The sequence below is a fragment of the Rhinopithecus bieti genome, unplaced genomic scaffold, assembly GCF_001698545.2.
Source record: "Rhinopithecus bieti isolate Rb0 unplaced genomic scaffold, ASM169854v2 scaffold_32008, whole genome shotgun sequence".
Lineage (NCBI taxonomy): Eukaryota > Metazoa > Chordata > Mammalia > Primates > Cercopithecidae > Rhinopithecus > Rhinopithecus bieti.
The window spans coordinates 2,015,392-2,040,336 of record NW_016814433.1 but is presented as its reverse complement, the minus strand read 5'-3'; the positions used below and the strand labels follow the sequence as shown (position 1 = coordinate 2,040,336).

The following is a 24,945-nucleotide window of genomic DNA, read 5'->3' as shown; positions in this document are numbered from 1 at the left end:
TCTTTTTTTTTTTTTTTTGAGAAGGAGTCTCACTCTGTTGCCCGGGCTGGAGTGCAGTGGCCGGATCTCAGCTCACTGCAAGCTCTGCCTCCCGGGTTTACGCCATTCTCTTGCCTCAGCCTCCCGAGTAGCTGGGACTACAGGCGCCCGCCATCTCGCCCGGCTAATTTTTTGTATTTTTTTAGTAGAGACGGGGTTTCACCGTGTTAGCCAGGATGGTCTCGATCTCCTGACCTCGTGATCCGCCTGTCTCGGCCTCCCAAAGTGCTGGGATTACAGGCTTGAGCCACCGCGCCCGGCCGAGACCCTGTCTCTTAAAAACAAAAAAAGAAAAGAAAAAAGAAAATAATTTAACAATATGATATGAATATTTTGGTTAGGAAACAAATTGTAAATAAATAAAATATATTTTATATATTGTTTATATGTTTAAAGGTGTCAGGCAGAGCCAGGGATTTCAATTCCACACCCTCCACCCCACCCCCTACCATGGTTGTTTCAATGAAATTTACAGCCTCCCCCAAACTTCTGCCACAGTGCTTTCTACTCAGGTTTTTCTGAATGGATACATGAATAACATGGAGAACTTGGAGCTTCAGTGAGTCAGAGGTTGAAACCATAGTTTCTTTGATACTTGTTTGGCTTTATAATTCTTCCTTATCTTTCACAGGGACTCCGCAAAGCTGAAAGAAGTAGACAAAGCCAACCTCACAGTAAAAGCAGAGTGCAGCAGACAACAGTTTCATCCAGATTAAAAATGAACCGGCAGCCTGTGAAAGACCGCAAGGCACCGTGGATACCCCCAAACCCCACATCCCCACCAGCATCTCCTAAACGGTATGTGAAAACTCAAGGGACCATTTGTGTATGTGATTCTCTTTTTCCTCCAGATATCAAAGGCAACCTATAGCTTATAAGGAGCAAACGAAGTAGTAGCCTTAATTTTTTCCATTAAACAGAAATACTTTTTTGGGTGAGTCGTACATGAGAAGTCTTTGACCTGAAGCTTATTGGTTCCTTCTTCTGCCTGACTGTGGTTGGAACACCCTTCCATGGGCCACCCCAACACCGGGACATGTGTGATTGTATGGAAGATGGTGGGCTTCCCTTCACTTGTCTCTTCTGCCAATAGATTTTAGTTACTTGAGGCCAGGGACTGTGTCTTTTTTATATTTGAATGTCCAGTGCTAGGCACATAGTAGGCATTCAGTAAATCTTTGCTGAGTAAATAAATATATTAAAATAATTCTAACTCCTAAGTCAAGATACTTATGAACTATAAAGCCATATAGATCTCACCAACACTGTCGTAGCTGCAGGGAGCAATTAGGGTAATGTTGACGTAACTGTCTTGTCATCCCCGTTCATAGCACATTAGAATAAGAAGCTGCCATTCCACAGGGTTAGAGAGAAGAGGAGCAGGGTCCGGTTAGGTAGAGATCATCTTTGGGGGAATCGGTTGAAGATAAAGGGGAGCTTGTTTACCGTGAGACAGTAGTTCTTGAAAACACAATGAAAAGGACCAGGAGGTGGGACGGAAAAAAGGAAGAAGTAAAAAGTAGTCATGTCAGGAGAGAACGAGGGAGAAGATAGGTGATGGCAGGGTTCTGTCTTTGGAGCCATCAGAAGTCAGGGTGAGCAGCCCGGTGGAAGAGAAGCCCCCTAAGATTCCAAATGAATGTGAAGGAATGGCTGTGCTCATCCATCCACTCTCATTTTCAAGTTAAGGAAATAATGTTTAGAGAATTTAATGTCTTATTCATGTAACAGCCAGACCTAAAATCAGGTCTTCTGATTTCATAATGTGCTTTTTTTTTGTTTTTATTACTCTATTCTGTTTTCTGTATTTTTGTATACAAGTATTAATATGGAGATGTACATTCAGGTGGTAAGCTCAACGGTTGAAGTTTGTGTTACAGACCAAATATACAATGGACTGTCTTTTAGAGTGCATGTGTGGTGGGTAGAGGAGGCTGGGTGAGGCTTCCAGGCTCACAGTGCTGTTAGGCCTTATAAAGATACAGAGTTGCCTTATAATATGGAATGTAATTAGTGATCCAAATCTATATATTGTAACAGAGTTTTGTTGACACTCACCCAATATTCTGTAATTGATCACTGTTTCTCATTTAAAATGGTGATGGCTTCTTTGAAGCAAAGGAGAATTTCTCCCCTTTGACACTGCACCTGAGTGCAGGAGGATCTTACTTTTCTTCACATTCAGCTTCTACCGTAGGGCTGCGTGCTACAGATCACCATTAATTTAATGCTGTTGTCGTCTCTGAGCTGGCATCTACTTGGATGAGTCATTGGATACGGAGCGAATAATGACAAAGGTATACTTTTCTATTTTTTTCAGTGCCACATGGCTAAAGGTGAAATCTAGCCCCAGAGATGCCACAAAAGAGCCTCTCCTGCCAGAAGATCCTCAAGAGGAAAGTCACCTGACAGGTGCTGTTGAGCACGAAGCAGCCAGGTTTGTGCTGGTATTTTTTAGATCTTTGAGAATTAAAGAGCTCCTTTTACATAGACTTGGAAGTGATCCCTTTCTTCTCTTTCCTGTGTTTAAAGTTGGTTATTTAAAATGTAGATTATTTTTTAAAATAGAATAAATACGTAAAATGTAGTTTATTAAAGTTTTCAGTCAAACTATATAGCTTATAGTGAGCTCTTCTATTTTTTCTTATTCATTCATAAATTACATATGTGTCAATTATATATCAGTTGCTAGTTTTGTATATGACACTGTTATGAGCTCTATGGAGACTTTAAAAAGGGCAAAAAGGCCATAATCCCAGCCCTTGCTTATTTATAGTCAATAGAGAAGTTATGTAATTAACTATAATTTAAGATAGAACATGGTATGTAACCTGGGAACTGAGAGAGTTTAGAAAGGAGAGAGCGTTACTTCTTGCTGCAGAGGTCTAGGCTTCATGGATGGAGATGGAAATTAAACTAGGACCAGAAGAACAGGCAGGGTTTCAATATGGGAGATGAGATGAGAACATTCCATAGGAAGAGAGCAGTGAAAACAGGTTTCTCTGTATTCATTTGGCTGAAATTGTTCTTACAATTATGGGAAAGCAAACATGAAAGCAGTCCATTGAATAATTTGACAATATTCGTATATCCTAAACCAAAAGAATCAAAGCACTTGTACATACAACAGAGTTGTTCACAGTTAACTTTTCCTTTTTGTTTTCATTTGACTTCACTATGCCTGTATGGCTCCTGGGGGCTCACTGTTTGTCTAAGCTTGAAGGTATAGCAAGGGTTTTGTTTGAGTCTAATAAGAAACCCTAAGTACAAGTGATAGCTAGTTTTCTTGAGAACCTTTGAGACAGGTTCTCATTGCGTTGTGCATCAATGTTTTTTGACATGGAACACGTTCTGGAGAGCTTCAGGGGTACGGAGAGGTTAGGTTACCTACTGAGTACCTTCACAGAGCCGGCATTGGTGCTCTGCGGGGGTCCTGACTTCTGGTCTGTTTCTGTGATCATGGCACCCTGCAGTGTCCAGGCAGAATTGGTTTGACTCTTGACTGTCTGCTAGGCTCGCTTGGCTTGACGCTGAAACTTGCAAAAGATTGAAGGAACTGGAAGAATTAAAAGCCAAGGAAATTGACAACATGCAAAAGCAGAGGTAAATATTTGCTCCTGAGGCAGGAAAAGGTAAGCAGGCCTGTTCTACATCTCTATACATTATGATAAATAGAGATTATTTAGGCCTAGCTACACTTCTTATGTGTATTGGCTTTCTGCCTCCTTAAAAGACTGTGAAGTCACTTAAGAAGCCAAGTGGGGAGCCAAGACTGGAGCTCAGGGGAGTCCTTACTCTGCCTTGAGGTGAGTTGGGGTGACTCTTGATACTGTTCTCTAGGCTTGACTGGCTTGATGCTGAAACTGCTAGAAGAACAAAGGAACTGAATGAGCTCAAAGCCGAAGAAATGGATAGACTCCAAAAATTGAGGTATGTGTTTCCTTCTTAGGAAGAATAGTGGATGTTTGCCTGTTCTAATTGATCGAGATCTAGCAACCAACCTGGAATGAATGAATACTTGCTTGTCTACCTGTATATTATACCATATTTTTTGCTAGGAAATGCCTGTTTTGTGTGGAGTTTGGAGGAGAACTGAAAAAAAAATACGTAATTGTGAAGAAGTTCTGTCTGAAAGATCAGAGTCTTATGTGTATTTGTTTGGACTGCCCTCAAAGGTACTTTTCTCTAGCCAGATGTCAGCCCTTCCAAGGGCAGAAGATTAGTGTGATGCATATACATGTTCTGCTCATGTGAGTCAACTTATAGCTACTTTAGTTTCACGTGTTAGTTTGAATGCAGGCTATGGTTTTCAAATGCGGTTCTATTCACTTTTTTCTATTCACTCCATAAGTGTTTTCAAAACTGTAGACACTATCGGCGTAAGGAAGCTTGTTAAAAGATTTAGTCCAGCTGCTGCTGCAATTGCCTCATTTTTCCAACTCTGGTAATTCACCCTGTGGTCACATTAACAGAATACTCTCTGAAACCTGTGTGCATTCTGTCACCATTCATGATGTAGTGTTCAGTCTCAGGTTAGAAGGGCTGTGGGTATATCGTTAGAAGGCCAAGACTTTTTGTCTGTAGTAAAGACTTCAAGTCATACAATCCCAGAATCTTGGGATTTGAAGGATCTTTTCCCCAGAGCTGATGCTTTTGGCTCCTCTCTACTCTCTCCACTGAGAACTGTCCAGTGTATTTACACACACCCTCTATGATGGGATCGTCACTACTGTCTGAGGGAATCCATTTCGTAGTCATTTATAGCTAAGAAGGTGTGACCTTAGGCTGTGCTGAAATTTGATTCTCTGTGACTCTTATGCACTTGTCGTTTGGGCCATATAGCAAAAGCTTCATCCTCTGTGTCCCATTTATTCCTCTGTGTGTTTTTACTTCAAAAATTAAACATATCACACATATAGAAGAACATACTAAATGCACATATGGAATCCAAAATATTACAGAATGAATATCCACGCACCACCATCGTAAGCCAAGAAATCAACCATTGCCACTGCTACAGAAGTTTCCAGCATATCCCTCCTCAGTTTGTATCCCCTTTCCCCCCAGAGGCAGCCACTGTCCTGATTCTTGTGTTGATTTTTTCATTAGTCGTCTTCTTAAATCTGTCATCTATGTGTGTATCCCTAACAATATCTTGTTTAATTTTGAAAACTGAGAAACAGGCACAAATCTAACTGAACATGCAAAGGGGCAGTGTTGCTGGTAGTATCAGATGAAGACTCCTAGGGGAAGACAGGTTGAACAGAGTCTGGATCCTAATCTGATTTGTGCTTTCAAGAGAATTTGTAGGTGCCCCACTCAGGAGGTCACTGAGCAGGGTCAGGAGTGAGTCCTGCACACACAGGGCGTCCTCCATCTGGAGGGCCTGTCGGTGAGCCAGGTCCATTGAACTTCGGGAGGAAGCCTTGTCAGGAGAGGGGCTGCGCTGTAACACACGGCTTCTCAGCTCTTTCTGGTCAGCTACTGTGGGGATGGGATGAGTATCCTCAGCAGACGGCAGGTCTGCAGGGAGTAGCAGAAACTTCATCAGCAAAAAGGCAAGACAAGCCAGGAATCTAGGCTTAGACCTCCCATTTCCCATATTGTGTTGTAATCTTCTTCAGTTTACTTGCTTGTTTTGATGGAGCACGTGCTAATGTAACTGCTTCTTTTTTTTTTTTTTTTCATTAGAGACAAGGTCTCACTATGTTACCCAGGCTGGTCTTGAACTCCTGGGCTCAAGCGATCCTCCTGCCTTGGCCTCCCAGAGTGCTGGGATTAGGCATAGGGCACCACACTCTGCTTAATTTAGCTTCTTAAGAAAGGATAATGGGAATAAATCCTTTCAGACCTTTCAAGTCTGAAAATGTCTTTGTTTGTTGATAAACCTTACTACTCTCATATTTGCTGGTAGCCTTACTGGGTATAGAAGATTATTTTTATTGGAAATTTTTAATTAAACTTTCTTACTATGAGGTAATCATAGAGTCACACGAAGACCCATTTTCCCCAAATGGTAGCCTCTTGGGAAAATACATCTCAGTACTACAACCAGGATATTAACATTGGCATAGTCCAGGTACAGAACCTTCCCACCCCCAAGGAGCCCTCATGTTTCCACACCTACTTCTCTCCTACCCCCATTCACTGCTTGGCTAAATATCTCCTGGCAACCACTCATCTGCTCTCCCTGTCTATAATTTTGTTATTTCAAGAGTGTTATTATAAGTGGAATTGTGTAGTATGTAACTTTTGGGGACTTCTTTTCTTTACATCATTCTCTGGGAATTCATGGAGCCCATCACGTGTATCAGTGGTTCATCCCTTTTTGTTGCTGAGTAGTATTCATGGTGTGGATACAAACAAACCATAGTTTAACCATGTACCTCTTCAAGAACATCTGAGCCTGTGGTCCCAGCTATTTGGGAGGCTGAAGTGGGAGAATCACTTGATCTGGGAAGTCGAGGCTGCAGTGAGCCACGGTCATGCCGCTGCACTCCAGCCTGGGCAACAGAGCAAGACCCTGTCTCAAAAAAGAAAAGAACACCTGAGTTCTTTCCAGTGTGGGGCTATTACGCATACAGTTTCTGTAAACAGTTGTGTACACGTATTTGTGTGAACATAAGTTTTCCTTTTTTCCTGGGTAAATGCCCAGAGGGCAGTTGCTGGGTTGTGTGCTAGTGGTGTTTTGTTTTCTTCCAAACTGCCATCCTGTTTTCCAGAGGGCTCTGTTCCCACCAGCAGTGTTGGAGGGATCCAGTTGTTCTGCATTTCTGCCCACATGTGGTGGTGTCATTCTGCTTTCCTGTAGGCGTTTTCATGGGTGTATAGTGACCTCTGAACATCTTTGCATGTACTTGTTTGCTCTCCACTCAGTCTTTGCTGGCATGTGGCCATGGGTTTTCCTGCAGTGTTTGGCTGCAGTCGAGCAGTTATTTTCTAAGTTTTCCATCTTTCTAGACTGCCCCTTTCTTGGTTCTTTCGATAGAGTGAGCAGGCTTTATTTGCATTGGAGACTTCTTTTTTGTCTGTGCCTATTGGTGTTTGGGTTGCTGGCTTCTCCATTACCTACTCTGGGATATATGAGGCAAAGAGAAATCCCAGAGAACTCACTGCTCTGTCATTCTTTTGGTCCCAGTGTCCCGAGGTGATGTGCCTTCTCTACTTCTCTCCAAATCCTCTTAGGTTTGCGTATATTTAATGTCCAGGATTCTTAGTTGTAATCAACAGGAAGAAGAGGGGAAAGTACATTTTTTCAACCTCTTCAGAAGCAAAAATCTGAGCATTTCTGCTCATTGTCTTGTTTCCAATGAGAAATCGGAATTGCTTTTGATCCTTCTCTAGAGACTCACAGACTCTGCTTTCTCCCCTGGGTAGCTCAAATTCATAATGATAGGACTTATTATGGGTGTGTTTTCATTAATCAGTAGACCTTTCAGTCTGGCAGTTTATTTCCTTTAATTCTGAGAAGTTTTCGTGCTTTGTTTTGTACTTTTTTTTTTTCTTGTCTCTGTTTTCTCTATTCTTTCTGAAACTCCTGTTCTTTGATGTTGGACTTCCTTGATTGGTCCTCTGATTTTCTTATCTGTTTCTTCCTGTTTTCTTTCTTTCTCCTCTTCTTCCTCCACCCCTACCCTCCCTCAGTAGGAGATTTCCTCCAACTTTAACATTGAACCTATTGAGCTTGTGATTTCTGCCACAGTGTTTAAATTTTAAAATTTAAAAAATGTTGAGAGTGCTGTTATATTCTCCAAATATCTCTTACTCAGGAGTCTCATGTCCTTCTTTATGGATACAGTGCTGTTCTCTTTCTGAGTATATTTACACGTTTCCCCTGCCTTTTGACCTACATAATCTTTTTCTTTCCTTCCTCAGATACCTAGTAATCTTGGCTATCTTCTCATGTTTAAATGTAGGGGAGTGATTACTGATCAAAACAGAGTATGTGGGTTGCCATTTGTATTTTAGTTTTTTAAATAATTGTTTCTATTGTGGTATAATTTACATAGAGTAAAATGCAAAGAACTTAAAGGTACAGTTGGATGAATTTTGACAAATGTATGTCCCTGGGTAACCAAAACACTAATCAAGATAGATAATTTGCACTTCAACCTAGAAAGTTCCCACATGTCCTCCTTGGTCGTTCTCTACTCCACACCCCCATCCCTCACAGAGGCAGCTACTTTTCTTTCTTTTACTGTGAGTAGCTTTGCCTGTTCAGACTTTATATGAGTAGAATTATCAAGATCTACCCCATTGTGTCTGGCTTCTTTTGCTCAAGAAAATGTTTGCAATTCATCCACGTTGTGTGTGCATCAGCATAGTTCATCCGTTTTAGTGCAGAGTAGTATTCCATTGTGGGAATACACCACATTCTGTTTGTTCATTCTCTTGTGAATTGACATTTGGGCTTTCCCATTTATAGTTAGTATGAATCAAGCTGTTACAGACATTCTTGCACAAGGCTTTTTGTAGATATATGCTTTCATTTCTCTTGGTTAAATGCCTAGGAGTATAATTTCTGGGTAATAGGATAGGCAGTTGTTTAATTTTATTAAACGAGCCATATACATTTTCCAGAGTAGTAGCATTTTATACTCCCATCAGCAGTGCATGCGAATTCGTTTCTACTGGTTTCACATCCTTGCTAACAATTGAGCTTGTCAGTCTTTTAGTGATTCTGGTAAGAATGTGGTGGTATCTCCTTGTGATTTTAATTTGTGTTTCCTTGACGAATGATGTTGGGCACCTTTTCTAGCGCTTATTGTGAAGTGTCTGTTCAAGTCTTTTGCCCATTAGAGTTTTTTTTAAGTATTGATTTGAGTTCTCTGTATTTTCTGGGTATGAGCCCCTTGCCAGATATGTGTGCAGGTGATATTTTCTCACCATACTATGGCTCACCCATAGATCTTCGTAATAGTGTCTTTTGATGACTAAAAGTGTTAAATTCTGATTAGGACCAGTTTATCAATTTTTCTTTTCTGGTTAGTCATTCTTGGTGAACTAGCTAAGAAATCATTGCCTATGTTAGGGTCTCAAGGATTTTCTCTTATATTTTCCTTTAAGTGCTTCATAGTTTTACCATTTATTCTTATATCTATGATTCATTTAGAATTAATTTTTGTTTATGAGATGAAATACTGATCAAAATTTGTTTTCTTTCATGGATATCTGGCTATTCCAGCACTGTCTGATGAAAGTAACACCTGGACTATTTGTTAAGGACACTTAGGTTGGTCTTCAGGTCTTTCCTTTGGCCTGGGTCAGACTGCCCAGAGAAGTTTTCTGATCTTTGGCCCAGAGAGTAAGAATCAGGATGTTGCTATCCTAGGAGTCGAGCTAGGGAAGGGGGCTATGAGTCTAATAACACAGCATTCAGCCTGCATACGTGACCCCCGCCTCTTTTCAGTATGGTGCCTACAGCCTCAACTGTGATTGGGTGCCCCTAGTCAAGAGACCCTCACACAGAGAATGAGCCATCAGACTTCTCCTAGAGTTGGAAGGAGGCGGCTGTACAGTTGTGTGAAGTAGGGAAAGGGATCTAGGAGTGTAATTTCTCAAACATCATTTGGCTCTTCTCGTCAGTTTTTAAACCACCCCCTCCCAGCTTAGCCCAGGCCTAGATGTACCTGGTACTACCAGTCGTGTGCCTGGTTAAGTCAGCAGTACAAATTATGTGGGTTCTAGTTTTTCCCACTACTGGCCTTAGAAGTCAACTTCCTGTCTATGGGCATACCACCCTGACTTCACCCGATCTCGTCTGATCTCGGAAGCTAAACAGGGTCGGGCCTGGTTAGTACTTGGATGGGAGAAGTCAACTTCCTCAGTTCAGCTAAGTTAGTTATCACTTTTGTCCTTTGTTTTCCAGCACCATTTTTTTCTTCTTTATCCTTGTGGGTGTAAAGCTAACTCTACGGTTGTTTTAGTAGAATTTGGAGAGGGAACGAAATTAGTTTCTTTTGTTCAGTTTACTATCCTCTTTAGCTGTTAATGGCAACCATTATTTTTTTAAAGTGTACTCAGTGCCTAACACACTTCAGATGTTACCTAAATCTTTGTGCATAAAGTAAGGCCTAGGACCAGCACTGTCACATCACCTAGGAGCTTGTTGGAAATGCAGACTCTCAGGCCTTACTCAGACCAACTGAATTGGAATCTGCATTTTCACAAGATCCCCAGGAGATTGGTGTGGCCATGAAGGGTTAGAGAAGCTCATGGTCGGCCGGGCGCGGTGGCTCAAGCCTGTAATCCCAGCACTTTGGGAGGCCCGAGACGGGCGGAGATCACGAGGTCAGGGAGATCGAGACCATCCTGGCTAATTCACGGTGGAAACACCGCCGTCATCTACTAAAGAATACAAAAAACTAGCCGGGCGAGGTGGTGGGCGCCTATAGTCCCAGCTACTCGGGAGGCTGAGGCAGGAGAATGGCGTGAACCGGGAGGCGGAGCTTGTGTGAGCTGAGATTCGGCCACTGCACTCCAGCCTGGGCGACAGAGCGAGACCTCCGTCTCAAAAAAAAAAAAAAGAGAAGCTCATGGTCATTTTATCTCCCTTCACCTGGAGTGGTAAATAAATATGCAAAATAGGATATTTTATTGCCTTTGATTTTAATTTTCAGTTTTATTTCTAAATAGTGTTTCTGCCACCCAGTTAGCAGACAAGGTAGAGGAGGCAGTTCTGGATCGTTTGAAGCCTCTCTTGATCAAGGCCCAGGTAATCTAGTTCATTTCATTTGCTTGCTTTTTGGAAGTTCTAGATTTAAAATGAGTTGCTACAGAGGTTTCATTGATCCTTTATAGGGCTAAGTGTCTCTGTGGCAGCTGGAAGATACCCCCAGACCACCACACACTACTGATGTGCCCTCCATTGTGGAGAAGGGATAGAGATAAAGGGACAGGGGGAAAGTCCTCCTTTTGAGAAAGTTGAGATTTTAGTTTGGGAAACAAGTTGGGATTGTAATCCCTGTTCCGAGTGAAATAGATCTGTTGGTGAAGTCAGTGTTCCAATAGCAGCTTTCACTCGAATGCTGTGTTTTTTCACCTCAATGGTTTGGAATGATGGGCTCTATTTTTCCAAAGGAGAGAGATGTTAGGACAGCTTCTGTGCACAATCCAGTACTTTCTTGAGGATGAAATTATAGATGGTATCACCAAGAGGTTGTGCCATCCTCCCATAAGCAGTAAGCTCAATTCTATAGCCAGACCCTGTAGATCCACCCTGTAAATAGAAACAAACGTGTGTGTATGACTAGATGAGGCCACAGAAGAATATTGTAAATTTAAATGGGATGAATGACATTTGGGATCCCTAAACAGGCCACTGAACTTCTCTCTTCTTAGTTAAAGAAGTGTTAAATTTGTATTAGAGTCCATGGAAATCTCAGTAGCATAGAACTAGGAAGACTCTTAGAAATCAAGTAGCCTTGAGCTGTAGACTAGCTGAAAAAAAAAAAAGAAAAGAAATCAAGTAGTTCATCTTCCTCATTTGATCATTGAGGAAGCTGTGGAACAGAGAAGTTGAATGACTTGCATAAAGCATGCAGCTATTCTGACAGTGTTTACAGAGTTGAGGGAAGAAAAAGGCTGGAAAGCCAAGATCAACATGTGGCATTTGTTTCCATGAAGACAAAGTGCTTGGAATTGCTGCAGAAAGTCTAATGTAGCTAAAGCCGATGAATCGTTCCACTCAAGTTATTCTGGTAGTAGAATTCATTTGTACTAATAGGAGCTGTAAGTTTTTATACTCCATGAATGTATTTGTCTGTTTTAATAGAGAGTCAATTCTGCTGCAGAAGCACATACTCATTTGAAGGATGGCTCGTCAGTAAACACAGTGACAGCCCAGCCTGCACAGGAGGTATGCGTTGTGTGGTGCTGGCATTCTGGTATTATTGCTTGATAATGTCTTTAGTTGTAATGGAAATGAAATACAGATTACTTTGCAAACACTCGATTATCCTGCTCGAGAAGTGTGAATATTATTTTTCACATTTGGCATGTTAATTCTTCCAGTGTATTTTTAGTATTTAGACTTAGGTCAGCCTTGCAAACAGGGCACAGAAATCTTAGAGCCACAGGTTTGTGTTAGTGGCTCTGTCCCTCTGGATCACAGAGTGTCGGTGCCCTGTGTGGCCCTGAATGTTGATGGCCTGCGGCAGAAGAATGGCTGCTCTCATTTCCTTTCATTCAGCCTAGTTTCGCTCATTACTGTCCTAATTTTCTTTATACGTGGGGCCTAATATTTATTGTTAGGCAAGCATTTTGAGTGGAGTGCCTAATATGTGACCAGTATCTGGCCTAGTAGAGAGAAAAAGGTGGCCCAGGAAAAAAATGAAAACATTTGAGAAAAATAAAAACGCATTTCTTGTTGTCCACTCTGTACTCTTCCTCTGGAGGACCTGTTTTTAATATTTGTAGAAGTGTTTCTGCCTTGCCTAGACTTAGAGCTGCAGAGCAGAAGGTGCAAGTTGCATCCATTTAATCTTTGTGGAGTTTAGAAAGATATTTATTGCTTTAATTGCCCAGAGCAAGGAAAGGAAGCTTCATTCCAACTTCCTTCTTAGGTTTCAGAGCAGAAGGAAATTGGAATGAAGCTCCATTGGCCCAGTGACCTTAGGGACAGGAAGAAGGTAGATTTCAAGAATGTGTCCCTATGCTGATTATTAAGCAATATTTCAGCTGTAACATATTTTCATAATCTCTGTGATTATGACTCTATTGTTCCAAGGTTTTATGACATAATCTGATGTGAGGTGAGGCTTCTAAGACTGAAAGCTAAAAGTCTACATTTGGCCATTACAAATTCAACTGTGTTATGGCTTGGTGTTTTATGCAGCTTGGCCACTAAATGATATATATTTTTTTTCTAGAGGAATAGTGAGGCTAACATTTAACCCAGAGAGGCCACTCCATACTGCACTTTAATATGAAAGGAAAATGAAGTGATTATGAATGCTGGCAGTGAAATAGACATGTTCGAGTATACTAGGAATGATCAACCTTGTATATTAGAATTATTTTGTAGGCACTACATGATGTTTAACACAATTTATTGAAACAGAAAAGTAACTCTGTAGTATTTAGAATGCTGGGCTGTTAAATAGCAGCTTCACTGCACAGTATTCCAGGCAGCACCGTCAAGAGTCAGTGTTTACAAACTGAATGAAAACAAACAAAAGCAAACAAACTCATCAAAGTTGGCATGGTGAAGGAGAAAACTGTTTTTACTATGTTAACTTACAAAAGAGTTGGGAGACCTCGAACACAAATTCTGAGTGTTCTCGTCTTTAAAATGGAGGAGACATTTGCAAGTCAAATACAGCTCCTATAGATTTACTTATAGGCAAGATATTCTCTCATATCCGGAAACAGCTCTTGTAAAGGTACCATTGTAACATATCTGTCTATTGCTGCTACTATTGTCATTAACTAAACTGGCACATGAAATATCTATTTTTCCAAAATGTATGAGTTACGTTAGAATTAAAAGTTATACGTGCATATGGCCAAAATTTTAAATAATTCAGAAGAAGTATATGAAAAGTTACACCTCCCCACAAGCAGGTGCCGTATGCTGTTCTATACTCTGCTTCTTTATTTATAATATATTTTTGTGCTCTTTTTGTATCATTGCATTGAGACCTTCCTTATCTTTTTTAATGGGACATAGTATTTTTGGTGGTCCATTCTTTATAGATGGAAAATATATACATGCAAGCATTATTGGTTGTCTCTGATTTTTTTGTAATTTTATTATATTGGTTACTGAGTTTGATTTTTATTTCTTTAACTTTGACAAAGGTTGGACATTTTTTCATATCTTTATTGGCCATTAACATTTTCTTCTGTGAATCATTAAAGGTTTCTTAAATTGCTGTAGCTGTAACCATTCATTGAGTGTCTTATTTCATGCCCAGCACTATGCTAAGTGTCTCAACATGCAAGCTCTTATGAAATCCCTACAGCTCTGAAATACAAGATTATTTCCATATTACACATGAGAGGATTGAGGCCCCCAGAGGTCGAGTAAACTTGCCCAAAGTTGCAGGCTTATGAGTGGGCAGAACCAGAATTTAATTCTAGAAATATTTCATCCTATTGCCTGACATAATTAATTCCCCCAGCAAACATTCTTTGCAAAAACCTCTTTCAGGGCTGATTATAAACATGTATTCAAATCAAGAGAAATACAGAGCATGTAAAATTGCTTTGGAAACTGGAAAGTGCTTTTTGAATGTACAACATAGCAGGTCAAGAAAGGCTGGTATAGCTCTCCCAGATGATAGGTACGGAGTTTCAAAGACAAAGAATCCTGAACTTCGTGATGTCATATGAACAGACGTTTTCACAGAAGCACTGCACCAAAAGAGAATCATTACATCCTCTGGAATGTGTGACCTGTAAAATATTGGACATTCTCCTGAATGTTGCAAAAAGAAGATATTTGTTCTACCAACTGGAAAAACAGATGATAATGATAATTTACATGGACAATTATGGTATTACTTGGCTAATGCTATCATTTAAATGACTGTGATAAAAATCGTTCTGATGTTATTGCTTTTGATACTTACTGACTTAGGAGAATCTTGTTTTACCGTAGAAACTCTGCCATGTGGATTTGTGTGCTGTTGGTTTATGATGATTAACAATAATTTTCATGTTTTTCTGTTTGTATTATATTGCCTTCCCACCCCTAATCCACCCCACGCCTCTCCTCCCCTCCCCACCCCATCTTGTAGGTTGCCGCTGTTGATTTTGAATCCAACAACATTCGTCGGCTTGATGAGTTTTTGGAAGATTCTGCCCATGAGCTCTGGGCTGTGACTCATGCTAAGATCTTGGGGTCTGAAACCTTAGCCACCATTGAGGACAGCAAGGATAGCCCAGATCTGGAGATCATGATGCGCAGAATGGAAGAGATGGAAGTAAGGTCTGGGGCCCCGGGTCTGGTTCGCCGCTAGGGGCTGGCTTCTGCCAAGTGCAGTTTCTCCTCATGCCTCTGCAGCTTCATCTGTCAGAGTCACACAGTCCCAGTTTTAAATCCCTGCTCTATTGCCAACTAACTGTATGACCTTGGTATTGTCAACCCCTCTGATAAGTAGGGAGTTTTAAGGATAAAAAGAGGCATAGAGGATTCAGCACACTGCTTGCCATGTAATCCAGTAAGTGACCGTTGTTATTATCCCCCTGATATCACTGATGTGTAATTCCAGAAACTCTGAGACCAGGGCCCGGGCCCACAAATGGAATCATAGACTTTTGCATCTGTCAGCTTGTACATACTATTCAGTTACCTCCTCTTCCCAGCTGTAGTGTGATCCTGTCAGATCACAGATAATTTTATCTTCTTCAATTTCCGTGATACTGCTTCACCCACTCTAACCTCTGGATTATTCAGTGCAGGAAAATGAGGTACAATAAGGAAGTAAGTGACATGGCCAAGGTCACAAAAAAATCCTGGCAGAGCCAGAACGAGAATCCAGGTCTCCTGACTCTCAATTCAGCATTTTCTTTTTCATTGCACCATGATTAAATCTAATTTCTGCTTTGCTGCTAAATAGAAACATTAGAGGAAAAAACAATTTTTCTGGGGGGAGATTTGAAAGTTTCAAGAATGCAGTTTACACCAGTCTTGAAATCTCCCCTTGGCAATAGTTGTCTAGGCCTGGGGTGCTCAAAACAGTAGCCACTAGCCACAGGCACTTATTAAAATGCAAATTAATGAAAATTAAACACACTCTAAGGAGTCAGTAGTTAGTGGCTACTATATCGGACAGGGCACTTACAGAACATCTCCTCACTGCAGCAGCTTCTAGTGGCCATTGCTGGGCTAGACTGCCTTTATGCTAATTGCTTCATTTTATTTTAGACGTTGTCTCGTGAGCTAATTACTTCCTAGCCTGACAGATGCCCATGTCTGGCAATACGTCAGTATCAGTTGTTTCTGCTGAACTTTTACATCTTTACCAGTTCCGGTTTGTAATGAAATTCATTTTTTCTCATAAATTAAACTTTTTTCTTTTTTTTAAAGAAATACCAGGAGTCCGTTCGTCAAAGATACAATAAAATCACATATGCTGATCCTCGTCTCTGGATGCAGGAAGAAAACAATGGTCAGTGTTTCCCCCCATGTTTCCCCTAGCATTTTATTCTGAAAATTTCAAACGTACAGAAAATTGAAAAACTTGTAAAATAAATACTCATATACTCACCTTCTAGATTCTACAATTAACATTTCACTCTCTTTGTCACGTATCTGTTTATCCCTCTATCCATCCATCAGTTCATCTTATCTTTGCATTTCAAAGTTGCAGATAGTAGCACACTTTACCCCTAAAGTGTGCTTATTATCAACTAGAGTTTAATATTTACTTATGGCTCTTTTTTTCAAGATAAAATTTACAGATGATAAAATGCACAGATCCTAACTGTGCTATTTGGTGGTTTTTGACAACTGGATAACACGTCTGTTATGTAAACCCCTATCAAGATACGGAACATATCACCTCAGAAAGTTCCCTCATGCCCCGCCACGTAGGCAACCACTGTGCTTTCTGAGTTAGCTTTGATTGTCTAGAGTTTCATAGAAATGCAGTCATATTTGGTGGCTTAAAGCACAAATTGATTCTCCTATAGTTCTGGGGGGATTGAAATGAGGGTGTTGGCAAGTTCATTCTGGAGGCTCCAGGGAAGGATCTATTCCTTGTTTCTTGCAGCTCCTAAATTTTTAGCTATTAGGAATAAATCTGCTATGAATGTATTCATGTGTATAATCTGTGTGTATATCTTAAGTTTCTTTCTTGGATAAATACCTAATAGCAAACTTGCCAGATCGTAAAATTAGTTTGTGTTTGACTTTATAAAAAATTGACAAATCTTTACCAAAGCAGCCTTGTTCCAGTTTCCTACATCCTTGCCAACATTTGGTGTCATCAGTCTTTTTCGTGGTAACCATCCTGGTGAAGGTGAATAATGATATTTAGAACCTTTTCAAGTGATTTTTTTTTTTTTTCCTGGAGATGCAGTTTCACTCTGTTCCCCAGGCTGGAGTGCAGTGGTATAATCTCGGCTCACCACAACCTCCGCCTCCTGAGTTCAAGTGATTCTTGTTGCATCAGCCTCCCAAGTAGCTGGGACTACAGGTGTGCGCCACCACGCCCAGCTAATTTTTTTTATCGTCAGTAGAGACAGGGTTTTGCCTGTTGGCCAGGGTTTTACCATGTTGCCTTCAGGTGACCCACCCACCTCGGCCTCCCGAAGTGCTGGGATTCCAAGTGTAAGCCACTGTGCCCAGCCTCTCAAAGTGCTGGGATTACAGGCGTGAGCCCTCTCACCTGGCCCCTTTTCAGGTGATTATTAGGCATTTGTATATCTTCCCTTGTGAAGCGTCCAGAATCTTTTGTCAGTTTTTTTTTGGGTTGCTTGTCTTTTTGAGTCGTAGAACTTCTTTATGTATGGTACAAGTTATTTTCCAGATCCATGTTTTTGTTTGTTTTGTTGTTTCTCTAAAATAATTTTAAGGAGATAATTTACATACTTAAATCTTACCTTTTTTAACTGTACAATTCTTTCGTTTTTAGTATATTTGCATAGTTGTGCAACTAATTCTAGAACATTTTCATCACTCCCCGTTCTTCTTTCTCCCACCCTGGCAGCCACCAGTCTACTCAGATAGTGGTTTTACAAAACAATTTTTTTTCCCATGGAAAAAAAAATGGGCTCAGCTGCTTATTTCCAAAATGTTTTATTATGAACAGACATTTTAATTTTGATGAAGTCTAACTTATCAATTCTTTCTTGAGTGGTTTTTGCTTTGTATGGCATAAGAAACCTTTACCTACTCCTAAGTGGAGAATAGAGTCTCTTGTTTTATTCTAGAAGCTTTCTGGTTTTAGTTTTATGTGTAGGTCTGTGATTGATCTTGCATAAAAGCTTGCCTATGATTGGAGGTAGAGGTTGGGGTTCATTTTATTTTTTCCTAATGGATGTCCATGTGTTCTAGTTCCACTTACTGAAAAGACTTTTGCTTTTCTCCTCCACTTTTCAAAATGTATACATATGTATTTGGGCTGCAATGGCTCGGTTACTGTCACCACTTTGGCTGGGAAATGTTACTCAAATTCTGTTTGACTTGTGCTTATCAGTTACTGCCTTACTCAAGAAAAGGAGGAGAGTAAAGTGTGGTTAAACATTACCTCTAGGGAATGTAAGCACCCTGAGTACTACCCTCATGAAGACAAAAGGAAATGGGGAATGGAAGGGTTACCACAGCAGCCCGTGTCACATGTCATCATGTAAAATAGGACTTTGAGGTATTGTGTTAGAAAAAGTACTCTCCCTCTCAAATTCTGACCAAAAGACGAGCCATCTAAACAAAACACTAATGTGTTACCTTTTGTGTGCTCTCTATTTTCAAGTGCTCTGTGCTTTGCTCCTGTTGTTCTCTCTTCCCCTCAATCCTCCTCCAGCCTCCATTTTCATCCTCATATAATAGTCAAGCCATTCTTCAAGGCCAGGCTCAATGATCCTACTCGGCCTGTGCTTTTCCTGGCATCTCTGCACTGCAACTTAGCTCCCTTCCTGGCCCGTGAACGCCCATAGCACTTTCTGGCGTGTCCTACCATGTGTTCAAGGTATTTGTGAAGGGGTCTGGTCTCTCTCAACTAAGCCACAGATTCTTTGAAAGCAGAGAGTTTGTCATTGTGTGTTCCACGCCGTGCCTAGAACGGGACTGGCCCGGCGAGGGCCCTTTTCATCATTGTTGAGTCAGCCCTGGGCATTTTAGCGTCTTTCTGTGTGGAAGCAGAGGAAAGGAAAGTGTTGGAGGGCAATTCGTTTCCCTGATGGTTTGGCCACTGGCCACAAAGTTAGGTTGCATCATGTAGAAGACAGTCTTACAGAGAACTTAGTGTTCTCTGTTTTCAAGGATGATTTAAATTATTAGTCACTATCTGTGACTCTGCCCAGAGTCTAGGTATGCATTTAAAAGGAGCTCTCTAGGACACTAAGAACTGAAATGAGGTTTTGGACACATTCTGGAATCATGGAATTGTTGTAAGTCCCGTTTCTGGTTGTTCTGTTTGTTTAACTTCATCACAAAACCCAATTTAAAGTGATCTTTGCGTTGTGCAGTATCTATGTCTCTTGTCGCCTCTGAGAACAATTGAAAATTGGATTGCACTCTCAGTAATAGTTTTACAAAAGCTGACTTATGTCATACTTCTGTCTGACAGCAAGAAATCATAAGCATGTAAATGTGACCCAAGTCGCTTGACATATAGATGCTCCCTACTTCAGAGAAGGACAAATTTTCTTCCTACACTTGAAATACATTTAAAATTATAAATAATCTGAAACTCAGAAGAGCTGTCAAGCCTGCAAGTTATAGTTAATAAATTAATGTTTTGACTATCATCATGCAGATTTTTTCAGCATTGCCCAGAGACAAATTAAATCAACTAATTAAGTGTTCAGGTGTGAGTGGTTTTTTTTTCTTCTTCTTCAGTAATCAAAGCATTTAAAGGTTAAAAAACCCAATTGCTTAAGACCCCTTGAGTGGGTGGCTGGGTCCCAATGGAGGCCATGTAGCCTGGGGCTTTTCATACACCTCCTTAAGAAACCTTCCTCAGAGCAAGTTCATTATTTCTTAAAACTGATTCCGCATTGGTTTCTTTGTAACATAGAAATTCACTTTTGCATTGAAAATGAGCGTTTTCCCATTGCACTACCAGCCAACCCTATCATGCTGAAGAGATGTCCATGTAACTTGCTCTCAGGTTCTTGGCCACTAGGACGGCTCTAAAGTGGACACCAACTGTGCTTTATATGCAGTGATTTTATGACCTTCCTTTTCTAGACCAAAAAATCTCAGCAATAAGTGAAAAGCCTCTGTCTCCTCATCTAATCAGAATCACGAAGACAGTGGATCGCAAGGATCCAGCCGTGAACATCATGTTAGAAAGGCCCTGTAATGGCAAGTAAGTGGCAAAGACACTTTCTGATTTCATTCTAGTTGGTCACCTTTGATGTTACTAGATTTTGAATTCCTGCAGTTCCCATAAGACAGAGAGAAATTCTTCCTTTGAGCAAGATCTTGCCACACTCCAGGATGGCTGAGTACATAGCATGTTTACAAGATGGGCATTGTATTTGTTACATCTTAAAGAGCTTTTCCATGTTCAGTAACATTTAGCTGTTTTTTTAATGTGGAAAGCATCACATCAGTACATGTAGGTTGTAGCGATATTCACTGCACGATTTGCTTTAAGAATGCTGTTGTCAAAGGAACGGGTATTCCCTCTGTGTTGAGGGTTGGTTCATTGAAAAGGGGGAGCAATATATGGTGTTAGGATGTTGAATTTTGTTCGTTGTGAGAAAGAGAAATCAAGATGAGCCTTTGGCTATCAAACCATGGGGTAAATTAACAGTTTAGCCTCGCTTACAGATGATCTTGAATGCTTTCATCACTTTTATTTGTTCTCAGTTCCCTGGATGAAAGTGTGGGAACAGAGGAGGGATCAGAGAAAAGAGAGGCCCCCCTGCTCTCCCTTGCAGAAGATTCTCAACAGAAAGAAGGCCGAGCTCCCCTCTTTGTCCCACCCGGTATGCGGCACAGCATCGGCGACTACTGCAGTCGTTTTGAGCAGTACCTTCGGATCATATCTCATGAGGCTGTAGGCTCCTTCAACCCGTGGCTGATAGCTGAAAGGTCAGTAAAATGTTACGGTCTTCTGTTTAGGAACCAAGCGCGAAATGTTTGACTTAGAAAAAGCTGGAGAAAGGATTAGCCAAGGTCTTATTCCCTGCTTTGGGGCCCTGGAGTTTCAGTGGTTGTTCTTGGGCTAGGAGACAGGCTTTCTGTTTTCAGACACAGGGAACTATAAAACAGCATGGGTGGTGCCATCCACAGGGGTGCTCTGCAGCCTTCTTTTCCTAGGCAGAGGGTCCCAGTCAGCGCGGGCTGTCATCACAGAATACCATCGGGTTCTAGTCAGCAGGGGCTGTCATCACAGAATACCATTGACTGCGTGACTTAAACAAGAATGTATTTCTCACAGTCCTGGAGGCTGGGGTGTCTAAGATCAACGTGCTGGCAGATCGAGTGTCTGTTGGGGGCCCTCTTCCTGGCTTGTAGATGGCCGTCTTCTTGCCGTGTCCTCACGTGACAGAGAAAGGGAACTCTGGTCTCTTCTTCTCAGAAGGGCGCTGATCCCATTGAGGGACCTCCATCCTCATGACCTCATCTAAACCCAATTATCTCCCAAAGGCCCCACCACAGATACTACCACACTGGGGGTTAGGGCTTCAACATACGAATGTGGAGGAAACACGGACATTCAGCCCCCAGTAGAAGTACAATACTCAGGAGTCAGTCAGTACTGGTTTCGTGTTGCTGTTAATGCTAATGTTGTCCCATCAGAGAACACAAAATATTCCTGGGCAGGAAACAGCCATGACTGTGGAATCTTCTTGGTGGGGACAAATTTGCTTTTATCAGTAGCAGGCCTCTGATTTTGCAATATTTTCTTTAACCCTTCTCCTTCTTTCATTATGTGGGTAAGGTAGTTTTGTGGAGTCACAAAACAAGATTCTGTAGCTACTAAATTTTGAAGAATGGGTAGCCCTTTTTAATGCTGCTAATTAAAAGATATGTGTAAATCTATTCTTTTAAAATAGGGCCCACATTTAAATTCCTCGCAAGTTATCACCTTGTTACATGCGAGATATTTTTCATCACTGAGCTAAGTAGTATACTATGATTACACTTATGTAGTAAAATAGTAGTATACTATGATTACATTTCTTTTTATTTGCTAGTTATTTTATATGTTTGTTAACTTTACCTACACAGGAGCCAACCTCTCAATAATATAATTTTTGTCTGGATCAAAGGTATCAGTTAATCTCTGTGACTCGGCCCCACCCTTACGTTTTCTCCTGAGACCCCTTTTCCTCCTACCCGAGTCCGGGCGGCTGCTGTCCAGATCTACTAGATGGTTTTCATCACCCTTCATGTTCGGTTACATCTCCCTGTAATAGATGCCCTGTTTTCTGATGCCCTTGTCTTCTGCTTTCTTGGTTTACTCTCTTATTTTGATGGAGCATATCCTGCTTTGTGTATTGGAGGAAATTTCTTGAAACGTGCAAGTATGAAAGTGTCTGCCTTCATACTTGATTGACGACTTGGCTGAATTTAAAATTACTGGTTTATTTTTTCCAAAGAATATACCTTCCTTCTTTTGTGGGGGTGGAGAAGGGATTGTCACTTAGCTGCCAGAATAGGGGTGGAGTGTGTCAGTCCAACTGCTTGTTTTGCAAATTTTCAGCCAGTCTCCTCATTTTCTACCCCATACTGCACTCTGCCTTTATGATTCTCAGCACTCTTACTTCCTGAGCCTTCATGATATTTTATAGGACAAACCAGCTTGTTTTTGCCTGGCATCCCTCCCACCCCCCACTGACAGACTCTTAGGTTTCAGCTCCCTCTATGCTGCTAAATCAGTTATGATTCTTCTGTGTGCTTTTATCTTCTGAAAATCTTGGACATTTCTCATCCACTTGTGTCTCTTTTTGTGGATGTATGTATTTGTGTATCTGTTTTCTTGTATTTAAGTGGGATTTTGGGTGGGATCAGGGATAATCACTTGTGTTTAAGCCCTCAGGTTGACCCTGAAGTCCTGAGACTGCTCTTTGGTATATATGATAGTACCCTTCAAAGTATATAAGATGCTTTGTTCTGGTAGAGACGCACATTTGTCTTCACATGTATTCTTAAGGATGATCTGGGAGAAGAGAAGAAGTAGACTCGACTTGCTTCCTTTTGTTAACACATGCTCCTGTGGCATATGTACTCATTTTCTTGTAACCTGTCCAACTTGCTTAGGCCAACCGGGATATTGGGAAATCCAAAAGCAAGCCAAGGAAGATAGACTGTTCCTTGTGTGTTCTTACCATCTGATCAAATGATACATTTTGTTCACCGTTGTTAGGTAAATGTAGGGAAAATCTCTCAGCCTATAAGGAATAACAGGTTAAAATGTAGACGACAGAGCTATTAAAATATGCCTGGATTTTTACAGTATTTTCCTCTGCTGTTCTTTGACCCCAAGTGACAGTGCATGTGAACAGTCTAGCTCTGTTTGGTTTTTATCTCTTTTTTTTTATTATTTTATTTTATTTTATTTTATTTTATTTTATTTTATTTTAGATGGAGTCTCACTTTGTCACCCAGGCTGGAGTGCAGTGGTACAATCTTGGCTCACTGCAACTTCCACTTCCTAGGTTCAAGCAATTCTCCTGCCTCAATCTCCCGAGTAGCTAGCATTACAGGTGCTGGCTGCTACATCTGGCTAATTTTTGTGTTTTTAGTAAAGACAGCGTTTCACCACGTTGCCCATGCTGGTCTCGAACTCCTGAACTCAGGTGATCCACCCGCCTCAGCCTCTCAAAGTGCTGGGATTACAGGCGTGAGCCTCTATCTCTTCTTTTTTAGTTTATGATTTGAATATTCCAAAGAAGAGAGTTATGTTGATCAGATCTTTAAAAAGCATCCAAAGACAGTTGACTTCATCTAAAGCCTCTTGGGTAAAGAGAAAGCTGAGTTTTTTCCTTTCTTTTAATGTCTTTATTCCTCATTATACCTGAAGAAAAGCACTTCCAGTGATTAGCATGAGCAGGTGATATAAACTGAATGCAAATAAAAGAGTGATGTGAAAGGAAAGACTTAAGGTGACAGTGCTTTTATTAAAAGCAAATTCTTAAGAATTCCTGGCTTGAAAAACAATCAAGTGAATTCTGGTTGAAAAGGACAAATGAATGTATATATTTCTCTTTACTTCCTATATCTCTATCCCACTATATGTCACTACAAGAATGAATAAAAGACGTGAAACCATCAATGACAGCAAACAAGAAATACCAATAAGAATTTGGAAGCCATAAAGCAGTTAGACAAATGGTAACTGACTTAGCAGGCTAGAGAAAGCTACGTGCCTAATGAGGAGGAAGGCAAGAACCAAGTTTATCTGTAAAGAACATTGGTTGAGACTCAGGAATTAGAAGCATCAAATGCTTGTGAATGCATGGATGTAGGTGTATTGGGCCATTCTTGCATTGCTATAAATACGCAAGACTGGGTAATTTATAATGAAAAGAGGTTTCATTAGCTCACAGTTCTGCAGGCTTTACAGGAAGCATGGTGCTGGCATATGCTTGGCTTCTCGGAACACCTCAGGAAACGTACAGTCATGGCAGAAGACGAAGTGGGGAACAGTCACATCACATAGCAAAAGAAGGAGCAAGCAAGGGGTGGGGGAGAATGCCATACACTTTTAAATGACCAGGTCTCCTGAGAACCCACTATCATGAAGACAGCACCAAACCATGAGGGATCTTCTCCCGTGATCCAAACACTTCCCACCTTGCCCCACCTCCAGCACTGGGGATTACAGTTCATCATAAGATTTGAGCGGGAACAAATTATACAAACTGTATCAACAGGTGAGCCAGGAAATAGGAGGCTTAATTGACATTCTTGTTCTTGAAAATGAGCAGACAGCTGAGATGACCAGGCGTTTGATAAAAGATACATAGGTTATTATAACAGATAAGCACTCTGAGGAAGCAAAGCAGACAATACAGTGAGAAGAATAAAACATTAAAAACAGGCTAGAATTAATATTCTCAGAGAGCTAAGTGAAACTGTTATATCATGAAACAAGAACAGGATACTATAAAAAAGGAACTTTCAGGGAATGAAAAGAAAGTTCTTAGAAATTAAAAACATGATGGCTCAAGTAAAACTCACTAGAAGGATCCAAAGAAAAAAGTCAAATGTTTCAAGCGGTAGAATAAAAAGACAAGAAACTAGGTAATAGAGAAGAAATATTTTTAAAATTAGAAGCC

At 40.8% G+C, this 24,945-nt stretch overlaps 1 protein-coding gene across 10 annotated transcripts in view; it reads left to right on the top strand.

Annotated features, from left to right (window-relative positions):
• Positions 1-24,945, top strand: part of KIAA0753 (KIAA0753 ortholog) — a 66,038-nt gene that overhangs the window by 33,788 nt on the left and 7,305 nt on the right. For all 10 annotated transcript variants that reach the window (XM_017850521.1, XM_017850527.1, XM_017850524.1 and 7 more), the window contains 10 exons: positions 671-837; positions 2,360-2,476; positions 3,553-3,642; positions 3,880-3,969; positions 10,675-10,753; positions 11,813-11,896; positions 14,781-14,966; positions 16,073-16,154; positions 19,898-20,018; positions 20,525-20,749. In XM_017850521.1, the coding sequence (XP_017706010.1) occupies positions 671-837; positions 2,360-2,476; positions 3,553-3,642; positions 3,880-3,969; positions 10,675-10,753; positions 11,813-11,896; positions 14,781-14,966; positions 16,073-16,154; positions 19,898-20,018; positions 20,525-20,749 (1,241 nt within the window). The remainder of the gene's footprint in view (positions 1-670; positions 838-2,359; positions 2,477-3,552; positions 3,643-3,879; positions 3,970-10,674; positions 10,754-11,812; positions 11,897-14,780; positions 14,967-16,072; positions 16,155-19,897; positions 20,019-20,524; positions 20,750-24,945) is intronic.